An 11,206-nucleotide genomic window follows, 5' to 3' on the forward strand; every position below is an offset into this window, starting at 1 on the left:
TGCCCTGAAGAGGAGCCACTCCGAGAGCCTCTGTCTTTATCACTCGCTGCCTTTTTCACTGCTTTGAAAAAAGCAAGATTAGGAATTATGTAAAAGTCAGTTTGACAACAGTGAAGGCAGCATCTGTCAATTCTATGTCATGGAGGCAAAAAAAAAGGTTTTGCAAATTCTCTGCCTGTCTCCTGCTGTAGACGTTGTAGGCCCCAGTCCCTGCTTTGTGAGGGGGAGTGCAGTGTCCTGCCATGTTGGTGATGCATGGCACCACTGAGACTTTTTATATGAGCAGCTTTTTCCTCACTGGTCACTGAAAGCAGCCAAGTGATGCCTCTTTCTTCCTTCCTCCAAGCAGGGCCAGGTTTGTGCAGCCAAACACTCTCCTGCTGACACCCTCTGGCAAACAACAGCCACTGAGGCACAGCAGAGGTGTTTGGGGTGTGGCGAGTGAACATCCGTCCTTTGGCTGCACCAGGGTTGCTCTCAAATGGCACCAAGCGCTCTCAGGATCCTTTGTACCTCAGCGCCCTCTTTGACTTTGCTCCACTGGCTTCAACATGAGTATGAGGTCCTGGTCACTCCACACCACCCTGCCCTGTGGGTCTGTGACCCAACCTCATTCATGGTCCAGCTTCCCTGAACACAGGTGTGGGATTTTGCTCCCTGTCATTTGTGTGATAAGGCTTGGTTTTAAAGGTTGTGTTGTGTAAATATCCCAAAGACTGCCCTGTCTGCTCTTCCAGTCTGCAAGCTCACAGAGGCAGTTTCTTCTAGGGTTGTCTTTTTTGTTGTAATGCAGTGATGTGTGCTGTCAAATGGTCTAACATGGATATTTCTCCCTTTATGTAACAGAAATTACCTGTCAATTTTTCCTTACTGGCATGTGTTTCCTTTGACACCCTTGTCCCATGTTTGACAAGGAGGCAAGAAATCCATTTTGTTTCTTTATTTAGAAATAAACGCATTATTCCTAGAGCCCAGACGAAAATGTAATACACTGGACATTTCCACATAGAGGCACATTACTCCTCACAACACTGCGCTTCACAAAGCAAGAGGTGTCTGAGAAGAAGGAAACCCAATGAAAGTGAGGGCTCTGGCTATTGCAAGCTCCTGATGAGCTGTAGTTTCTCACCAACAGCTGTAAAACAGACTGAAGACCAATCAGTTAGTGAAGGGAAAATATGTAAGGAGGGGAGTTTTTATGGGGAAGAAATGGATCTGGGTGGATCCCATATGTGTGGCAGGGGGGTTCTGCTCCATGAGACCAACTCCTACGGTTCTTCCGTGTTTTCCTTTGCCTTTCTCAGGCTTGCCTCAGCCAGGGCTATTTTCAGCCATGTCCATCCTTCCCTGCTTCTTTCCAGTCCCCAGGCTCTGCAGGAGAGCTCTCCCTTCACAACAGACAGCATGGGAAGGAGCAAACATTTGTTTTTTCTGAGTCTGTCCCTTCTGCATCTTTGTGGTAACTTCCCAGAGGCCAGAAAATTGGCCTGCTACTCTGTGGGAGCAGCTTCCTTTGTCTCAGCTGCCTTATCTCACAGGCTTGCTCTGGAGGAGCAGAACGCTGTGGGCAGGTGGATGAGATGGTTCTCTGGCACAGCTATGGCTTGTCCAGGTCAGACCAGTGGGCTCTGCTGAGGTCTGCTGAAGTCTGTAAAGAGGTAATGACTACAAGCCTTAAACGAAGTCCAGGGCTGGGAATGCTGCCTGACTTGGCAGAATTGAAACCCTTGAATAAGAGAATGTTCCCTATGCTGTGCTCAGCTGCTGTAGGAGACGGGGAAACTCAGCCACTCTCCACATTCCTCTTCTTCTGTGCTTGTGGACAGCTTGTGCTTCCACAGTTGTTCAAAACACTACTTGTCTTTGGGGTGTATTTGCGCAGCACAGACAAAAAGCAGACCTATGCTCAAATTAGGGAACTGATTTCCTCGTTAAGATGGGGAAAATTTGTTGCACAGGAGCCACACATTTGTTGGGCACATGCTTCCCTTTATAATCAGTTTAGCTCCAAGCTGGGCAGTGGTGGTATCCTTGATTTATAGCAGATGCCAGGTGAGTTTTGTTGATTTCAAGGTTTCCTGACATTGCTTTGCAACCTCTGCAGAACTTCAGAGAGCAGAAACATTATGCAGATTTACACAGAATATTCTGAGCTGAAAGGCACCCACAAGGATCATTGAGTCTAACCCTTAAGTGAATGGCCCAAACAGGGATTGAACGCACTTGCAGAGTCCTGCTGTGCTCGGATACCCCTGATACAGCAACAGTCTTATGGAACTGTCACGGGCTCTGTGAGATGATATCACAGCTGAGTTTCTGAGAGCACTGACACAGAGCTGGCTTGCTTTTGCTGCAGTGAAATGCTGCTCCTTGTCACACAGGATGATGTTAAATAAGTTCTGGAGGGGAAAAAAAAGGTTACTTTTATCCTTTCGCTGCCTTTTCTCTCTTATTCTGGCCAGGGTAGCTGTCACCTCTGATACATCAACGGCACCAACCTCCTCATGTTGCAACAATACACTGGTAGTGGTTCTCCCATTCCAGGTAAATACACCCTCCCATCTGGCTTGCATTCCTGTCACTTCCTACTGGTTTTAGTGATTTCCAGATGATGCATCTCAGGCTGGTTCACTGTGCTGAATTTGGGCTCTTTTGCTAAGGACAGTGGTATTTGATGGAGTCTCAGGTTTAGGATACCTGATTTCTGCCCACACTGAAGGTTGACCTTGTGGATACATCCCTGGTTGCACGTGGGGGACATACTGGGGTTGAGGGAAAACACTCTGAATTTCCTCTCTTGCCCTGCCTGTGGGCCTTAGGACAGTGGCCATGAGGGGCTATGGCAAGCGATGGAACCTGTGCAAGGGCTTTACATGGCCTTCATATGTTGGGAAAAAATTGACCCAGCCCTTCTTAAGGGTTAATCTTTTTTTAAAATCAACCCACACAGATGTGCTGTTAAAACTTTAAACAACTTCAACATGAGCTCATACAGGCTCATGGCTGACAGGGACAGGCTGTGGTTGAAGCATCTGGCTCCCCACCAATGCCTGGCAGCCTGGATGAGCCCCTTGGCAGAGATATTTGTCATAGACAACTTCTGGAAGAGAAATAAATGAATCCATCTGGTGAGTTCTGGCTGGGAGAAGGAAAGGGAAAAGGAGGGAAAGCAGACAGCATTATCTGTGCTCCACAGCAGGAGAAGGAAGATGAAGTCCAAAAGTGGAGATAGAAGGAGCAGGACTCATCTTGGAAAAGGGGCGGCATGCAAATGGGATGATCTGAGGGGAAGATGAGGCAAGTGAGAGGTAGGAGAGAGTTGTCAGCCCCACTGCTCTCTGTCCTCTCCCAGGGCATATGCCACCCCCATCCTGGGTATATACCCTTGGATTTCTGCTGTTCCAGGGGGCCTGGAAGCCCCCAGCCACTGGGAAGGAGATTGAGATGATGTGTAGGGCACCTCTGATCCTGGCTTTGGGGGACTGAGGACATGCACTCAGACGTGTGCAGCCCCAAGAAGAACAAAGCATTGTTGCTGCTTAGAGCTGCTGCAGAAAGAGATTCCACCCTCATCTCTGTTAGGTACTTCCCAGCCTGGACAGCCATTTTCTGATCCAAAACTGGCTTTCTTAAACTCTCTGGAAACCTTAGGCTTTGGTGGCAGGCTTGAAGATTTGTGCGGTCCACAGAAGCACTGGATGACATCAGCCTTAACATTTTGGGTCACCAGAGTAGGGTTCCCACAGCAGGGACTGAGCAGAAGGCAGCATTGCTTTTGCTTCTCAGTATTTTGAGGCTCAGTTTGAGGTTCCATCAGTGACATCTGGGCAGGCACCAGAGATCCTTGGTCCCTTGATATTCACCCAGATGTTGCAAGCCCTTGTCTGCCTTGTCATGAGAAGAACCAAGCCTGCCTCAGCAGTAAACAACAATGCAACAACTGGACTTGAGCCTGTGGAAAATCCTGTACTTTGTCCGATGGGAAAATCGTTTAACATCTACTGGTACCAAGTGCACAGGTGGCTAAATTTTGTGTCTGTCCCCCAACTCCTCAAATGCAAACCTTTTCCCCACTTGCAGTCTTTTCCCCAATTTTCTTCTGAGTTCCAGGAAATCCCCACCAAAGCTCAAGTGCAGCATCACAGGTGACCAGAAGCATATAGCAACAGTAAACCAGTTTGTAAATAGTTCTCTAAAGCAGTGAAATATACTTCTGGATTCTAATTTTATCATAGAATACGCCTATTTTGGCAACATTAAGCCTTCTCCTAAATCAAAGAGGAAATGGCACCCCAGGGATGCTGGGGTTTGTTCCCATCAGACTCGACTGATCCAAGGCCAAGACCATGTTTGTTGGTTTAGCTAATTCAGAGCAGTTTAGGCCATTTTATACCTATTTGCTTTCCTTCTTATTTTGTATAATCCCTTTGTTTGATTGCTGAGACAGCCTTAGGCTTTGTGTTTCCTGTGGGAGTGATGCAGCACAGTGACAAAAGGAATACTAAGGGGATGACTGGGAAGGAAACGTGTCCCCCTGTACCTCTCTTGTTTGCCAGGCCAGCTACACATGGCCCTTGGAGGCAGCATCACTCCAGCAAGTACAAGAGCAGCCCAAGTGCAGCAAACCTCTCTAAAACATCTTTTCCTTCCTTCCTTCCTTCCTTCCTTCCTTCCTTCCTTCCTTCCTTCCTTCCTTCCTTCCTTCCTTCCTTCCTTCCTTCCTTCCTTCCTTCCTTCCTTCCTTCCTTCCTTCCTTCCTTCCTTCCTTCCTTCCTTCCTTCCTTCCTTCCTTCCTTCCTTCCTTCCTTCCTTCCTTCCTTCCTCCCTTCCTTCCTCCCTTCCTCCCTTCCTCCCTTCCTCCCTTCCTCCCTTCCTCCCTTCCTCCCTTCCTCCCTTCCTCCCTCCCTCCCTCCCTTCCTCCCTCCCTCCCTCCCTTCCTCCCTTCCCTTCCCTTCCCTTCCCTTCCCTTCCCTTCCCTTCCCTTCCCTTCCCTTCCCTTCCCTTCCCTTCCCTTCCCTTCCCTTCCCTTCCCTTCCCTTCCCTTCCCTTCCCTTCCCTTCCCTTCCCTTCCCTTCCCTTCCCTTCCCTTCCCTTCCCTTCCCCGCTCCCCTCCCTATCCCGGGGGCCAAGCTCTGCCTTTCAACTATGGTCCGAGGGAAGACTTTCTTTCCTCTCTGTTAAGAAAAACCTGTTTACGTGTTTAAAAATGAACAGTTTTAGGTTCCTTTCAAGCTTCAGGTGGCTAACTTTGGGTTCAGCTCTTCCTCAGTACAGCCACAACTCCAGCAAGTCTCAGGGCTCTGTCAAATTGCTGATTTTCTTTCCTATGATTTTCAGCATGCTTTAAAAAGAGACTATCTCACCATGCTTCCCTTTTTATCATCTGGTCTCTGTGCTTTTCTTTTACATCTCTGCCCCATTTTCTCTCTCCTTCTAGTCCATTTTCTCTTGTATTTTATAGGCTTTGTGGTATGGAAACTACTTCTGAAATACTTAGAGATAGCCTGCCTGCAGCTGGACTCAGAGTTATTGGGAAGTGCTATTTTATTTACAACATCTCTGCTTACACAATCCAGTACTGAATGCCAGAGACAGCAGTGCCAGGCCTGGTTAATTCTAAACACCCCAAACTTCATCTATTTCCTTAGCCTTTGTTCTGGTGGAGAGGGAGCATTAACAACAAGGCACTGCAAGCTCACAGGTGGGATTTTGCTGCCTGTGTTATACTACCGAGCATGAAAGGGATACAAATAACTTTCCCAGAAAACCCCACTATTTCAATGGAGTCTGCCAGCGGGAGCAGAAGCCTGCTGCTGCAGCAGCTGAGGTTGGGCAGGAGCAGCCCAAGCCTGGAGCTCCCTGCAGAAATGCAGTCTCTCCATGAGCAGCTTGGGAGCAGCGAGCTGGAGTCCCAGCTGAGAGGGACCCACCTTGGACACCCAGCACACACACAGAGCAGAGTAGTGCCAGGGCTGTCTGTGGCAGGGAGGGCACCCTAGAAAAGGGGGTTCAGAACAGCAGCCCACCAGGGCATTTCCCTCCTTCCTCCACTCATCTTGTGCTTCTGGTACCTATGCAATTGCTTTTGGGGAAATTTCTGATGAGCAAGTATTTCACTCCCAGTGCAATTTAGCAGCAATTGATAAAGGAAAAGACATTATCAGGAGACTGCAGGCAAGCAGAAGCAGCTCCACAGCCACACAACTATATGATAAAGCTTTTTTTCCCCCGCCTTGGTCTACATACATGTACAAAGATTACTGTTCATAATAAATTGTCCAAACCCCTCAAAAATAACAGCTGTTCTTTTATGATAACTGAAATCTTAATGACACCCCCCAGCAAAAGCAACCTAACCCAAGCCTTGCAGACAACTGCTCTCCACCAATATAAAGCTGACAAAAAAAGAAAACTTTATGTGTATGCAGTGAGATAGATTTTTTCCTGTCTTTAGATTTTTTTAGTTTTTATTCAGTGACTCAGAGTTACAGACTCTTTAATGGAGAACTGGTTATATTTTTAAAACTTAGAGAAGAAGACTTGGGTTCAACTCTGCTGCCCTGAGATCTCTGAGCTAGCTGTTGAATTCTGTTGAATTTATCTGGACAGACTGGACTGATGGGCTGAGGACAGTTGTATGAAGCTCAATAAGGCCAAGTTCTGGGTCCTGTACTTTGGCCACAACAGCCCCAGGCAGTGCTACAGGCTTGGGGAAGAGTGGCTGCAAAGTGGCCCAGCAGAAAATGACATGGGGGTGCTGGTTGATAGTGGCTGAACATGAGCCAGAGTGTGCCCAGGTGGCCAAGAAGGCCAATGGCATCCTGACCTGTATCAGTGTGTCCAGCAGGACCAGGGCAGTGATTGTGCCTCTGTACTCAGCACTGGTGAGGCCACACCTCGAATCCTGTGTCCAGTTCTGGGCCCCTCACTACAAGAAGGACATTGAGGCGCTGGAGCACATCCAGAGAAGGGCAGTGGAGCTGGTAAAGGCTCTGGAGCACAACTCAGGAGCGGCTGAGGGAGATGGGGGTGTTTAGCCTATTTAAAAGGAGGCTCAGAGGGGACAGTATCACTCTACAACTGCCTGAAAGGGAAAGTTAACAAGAGAACCAAGGGCAAGCATGGACATACCATCAGAGATGCTCCTGTAAGTGCAGTCCCATATCATTGATTTTGGTACAGATTTACACAACTAGAGCCAATAAAGTAACAAGTAAAATTTACAGAGGCAATGATCCTCCACAGAAAACACTGCTGCAGCTTCTTCTTCTAGCTTTTCCTCACAACTAGCCTCCTACCTAAGTTGTACAGTTGAAGTTCCCAATTAAAATCTTTTGGAGCAGAATTAGTGAGTTGGTTTTTGACTTGCAGTGCAGTGCTATGCAGCATGAAGTCCTGGGCATAGTCCAGCACATTCAGTGATGGGTCTTGTTTATGGCAAGGTGGGTTAACTTGGTGTATTATTTGCACACGCAATACACAATGTGACACAGTGGAGACACACTGCTACTAATTACCAAACACTGCTCATCTAGCCTAAGGATGTGATCTGGGATATCTCAAGTTTTACAACAGGCTACTGATATATAAATAAAAGACCTTATTTGATCCTGTGGGCCAGGCCCAAAGGGTTAAGCCCAGAGACTGCGGCGTGCAGCAGAAGCTTTCCTAAGGAAAAGTTCCCTTCATGATTACAAGACCAGGTACTAAAAGCATACGCCTCTTTTTCCAGGGCTGTTCAGGTTGGTGGGTAGTTTTTTTTAAGTCCATCTCCTTGTGAGGCTGTGTTTTGTAAAATCTTGTTTATAAGAAAACCATTTAAAAATGGTAAAGGCTGTCTGGGAATTTTACCCATTACAGCTCCCAAGAAGTGCACCTTTGCAGACCTTGGTGCTATGATTTTTAGAAAATACTAGAAATGGCACAGAACACGTGCAATAAACACTATGTAATAAAGCAAACCTGTGGTTTTACTGGCAATTTACTCCAGCTTTTCCTATTGACTTATCATCTTTCACGAGTTGCACATGTCTCCCTACTTCATGGTGCCTGCTTGCTCTGTTATCAAAAATACAGGTATCCCAAAACACAGACAGTTATGAAACACCACATGCCCTAAAAAATGTCCATCCTTTTGCGGCTGCCCTGAGAAGGAAGTTCCCTTCCTCAGGCAAGAATGCCTGAAGAAGTGTGGAGTGCAGTCTCAGAAGCTGGTGGTGTACTCATTCCTTGTGCTGGCGCTGGTCTCTGTGTAGCCCCCAGCGTCTTTGGTTACCGTGAAAGCCCTTTCTGCAGCTCGGCGTGGCAGCAGCAGCTTGCAGGCTGCTGCCCTGTACTTCTTCGAAACGAGGTTGTAGAGGACAGGGTTGATGGATGCGCTCAGGTAGAAAAGCTGCAGGGCGAATATATTAAAGTACTGGGAGAACAGCATCGTCCTCATGTCCCGGGTGTTTATAAATATGATCCTGCCAATGTGGAAAGGCAACCAGCAAATTACAAAGGCCAGAACCACCACAGCTATAAGACAAAATAACACATGCGGCAGTTAAGGAGTGAGTTAACTTTTCAACCATCCAGTAAACTAAATTTTACGTGGCTGATTTTGCAGGTTCTTCTAACTGATACAAATGATATATAGAAATAATGGCATTAAGTTGTTGGAAAAACGTGAAAATAGGAATAGCATCAAGTCTGACTGTTAATCTTTGAAGTAAAAAGTAACTGGTAAAATTTTAAGCTAAACTGTGATATGAGGTTTGCTGAGAAAAATGTGAACGACAACAGTGGAGTAACATCTGTATAATAACATCAGGCACTACAGAAATCTCCCCTGGCTATGTCTGTAATGCCACATATGAGACAGGAAAATAAAAGTCAGAATGAGGAGTTTCTGTGGAAGCTCCACAGCAGCTCCGTTTGCTGCAGAGCTGTTTAACTTGTATCACTGAAAAAGACCCAGGCTGCCCCTCAGTCACCCAAGCTCCCACAGAATTCGCTCTATTGTGATGGGATGGTATCTAACATAAAGACTTTATAGTGTAGTTGAGCTATTGATTTTTTTCCACTAAAGCTTTTTCATGCATCCCCAGATCATTACTGCTGGAGACAGCTATTTGCCTAGATGGATCTCTAGCCTGAGTCACTTCAGCTGTTCGCCTGGTCCTGTGTTGCATTTTAGCACAATGAGAACAAATACAAACCCTCATGCAATGGCAACACAGCAGGAGTAGATGAGGAACAATTAGATAAGTGTATTACTGTATACATACTTTTAATTATTTTTGTTTATAAATGCATGTAACTAAAACAAACAATCATTTGTAGAGCATTCTCCGTGTTTCTCAGAGCTTAAATAAAAGGGATGCAGCCAAAGAAAGTTTTCTTCTGAAAAAACACCACACACCTAGTGCTGCTGGATCTTTGAGATAAGGGGGCACTGGTCTCATTCAGTGGGTTCTGAGATCATGGGTATGGGTGCTTCTGTCAGAAAACCTTGTGCCTACTTCAGTGTAAGTACCTTCCTCAAATAAGTCGGCACAATTCTCTCAGGCTTATTGGTTTCTTTCCTTTGTGCTACGCTATTTCCATCCAGCTGATTACACTCTCAGTAAAAGAAGTCTCCCATGTGACATATAAAAACTACACTAAAGGTAGGCAAAAATAATAACTGGGGAATTTTGTTTTTATTGCTCCTTACTCAATAGCTGGATTTCTTTTTTCTTTCCCTTCAAATTGGTCACTACTTATAAACATTAAAGCTCCAAAGCAGACTAAGATCTCTAACTTTCCAGAGTCTGATGCTGGGTTACTGAATGTATGACTAAGAAAATGAACTAAAAATTATCAGCATCCTCCACCTGTAGGAAGTGCTTTGGTATTATGGGATTTGTCTTCAAGCAGCTTGTAGGGGCTAAGTTGCTGTTTTTCAGCCTCCTTGGGCAACCAGTGGATTCACTCCTTGGAGAGCTACAAATGACCACTAAGAACTTAGTTTTCAGACGCAGAAATTTTCTACGCAGAGGCGTTGCTGCTAACTGGAAGAGACTGCTGATGTTACCACAGTTTTTCTGAAATTTCAGGCTACCCTTACGTGATTCTGCCTGGTAAAATTCAGGAAACGGGTATTTCTACGGAAGGCAGTCGTGCTGCTGGATGTGCAATGCCACGCGGGTGAAGCCTCAGCGGGGAGGGAGTGAAATCCCTGCCGTGGCAGTTCCCAGGAGCGTGGCTGGGATGTCCCCCTGTGCTGTTCCCTATCCCGTACGGGAGCTGCGGGAGCTTCAGCCCTGCCATGGTCCCCTAAGCCCCCGGTCCTTGCCCCAGCCACAGCCCGTGGGGGATGGTAGCGGGACTCACCCAAGATCCTGACTGTCTGGCGGTGCCCCTTCTCGCGGAGGAGCGAGCTGGGGCCCCGCAGGCGGGTGTTGCTCCGCCACAGCTCGCGGCCAGTGAAGCCGTAGAGGACGCTGAGGCAGGTGACGGGGAGCACGAAGTAGCAGGTGGTGACCCAGAACATGGTGGCCAGCAGGCCGGACTGCAGCGCCTGCGGGGTGGGCTTGCACTCGCGGCTGAAGTCAGTGTGGTTGTCGGGCTGCTCCACGCCGACCAGGAAGAAGAAGGGGCTGGCGGAGAGCAAGGCAAAGGCCCAAAGGACGCCGATGGTGGCTTTCACCCGGCGCCTGGTGACGACCACCTTGGCCTTGAGGGGGAAGCAGATGGCGAGGTAGCGCTCCACGGTGAGGGCGGTGATGTGGAGGATGGTGCAGTAGGTGCAGCCCTCGCTGAGGTAATGCGAGAGGCGGCACAGCAGCTGCCCGAAGATCCAGGGTCGGGAGCGCCAGAGGCGGTAGAGGTCGAAGGGCAGCCCCATGAGGATGAGCAGGTCCGAGACGGCCATGCTGCCCAGGTAGAGGTTGGTGGTGGTCTTCATGTCTCGGTAGCTGCGAATGACCAGCACCGTGAGGACATTGCCCGCCACGCCGACCACGAAGAGCCCCAGGCAGACGGCCGTGATGGGAACGAGCACCCACATGGGCAGCGCCAGGCACAGCCGCTCGTCGCAGGGCGGCCACGGCCACGGCCACTCGGGCTCGCCCTCGCTGCCGTTCCCGCCGCCGCCGCGCCGCATCCCGCCGGGGGACGCGTCGTGCCCAGGGCAGCGCTGCTCCTTGCTCCGGCCCCGCCCCGCAGCGGCTCCACCGCCCGC

General features: G+C 48.4%; 1 protein-coding gene and 1 long non-coding RNA gene across 3 annotated transcripts; one reads left to right on the forward strand and one right to left on the reverse strand.

Annotated features, from left to right (window-relative positions):
- The first annotated feature begins 451 nt into the window (after positions 1-451).
- Positions 452-9,990, forward strand: LOC137469446 (uncharacterized). Of its 2 annotated transcripts, none has more exons than XR_010996518.1 (3): positions 452-2,544; positions 5,462-5,701; positions 6,915-9,990. It is a non-coding gene; the product is annotated as an uncharacterized lncRNA (long non-coding RNA). The 2 variants fall into 2 exon arrangements; XR_010996517.1 differs by having other exon boundaries at positions 462-2,544; positions 9,090-9,990.
- Positions 7,786-11,167, reverse strand: MLNR (motilin receptor). Its single transcript, XM_068182171.1, has 2 exons — positions 10,357-11,167; positions 7,786-8,517 (listed from the first exon to the last, which is right to left on the reverse strand). Exons 1-2 carry the CDS (start codon positions 11,126-11,128, stop codon positions 8,204-8,206), a joined length of 1,086 nt encoding a protein of 361 aa, XP_068038272.1. The 5' UTR covers positions 11,129-11,167; the 3' UTR covers positions 7,786-8,203.
- Between the last annotated feature and the right edge of the window lie 39 nt (positions 11,168-11,206).

Source organism: Anomalospiza imberbis, chromosome 2 (assembly GCF_031753505.1).
Source record: "Anomalospiza imberbis isolate Cuckoo-Finch-1a 21T00152 chromosome 2, ASM3175350v1, whole genome shotgun sequence".
NCBI classification, from domain to species: domain Eukaryota; kingdom Metazoa; phylum Chordata; class Aves; order Passeriformes; family Viduidae; genus Anomalospiza; species Anomalospiza imberbis.

What these genes read in the sequence shown, in the direction of transcription:
- MLNR (XM_068182171.1), bottom strand. Translation starts at nt 11,128, where the DNA reads ATGCGGCGCGGCGGCGGCGGGAACGGCAGCGAGGGCGAGCCCGAGTGG. An exon ending in CCAGACAGTCAGGATCTTGG is followed by an intron (nt 8,518 to 10,356) that starts GTGAGTCCCGCT and finishes TTTGTCTTATAG; the next exon opens with CTGTGGTGGTTCTGGCCTTT.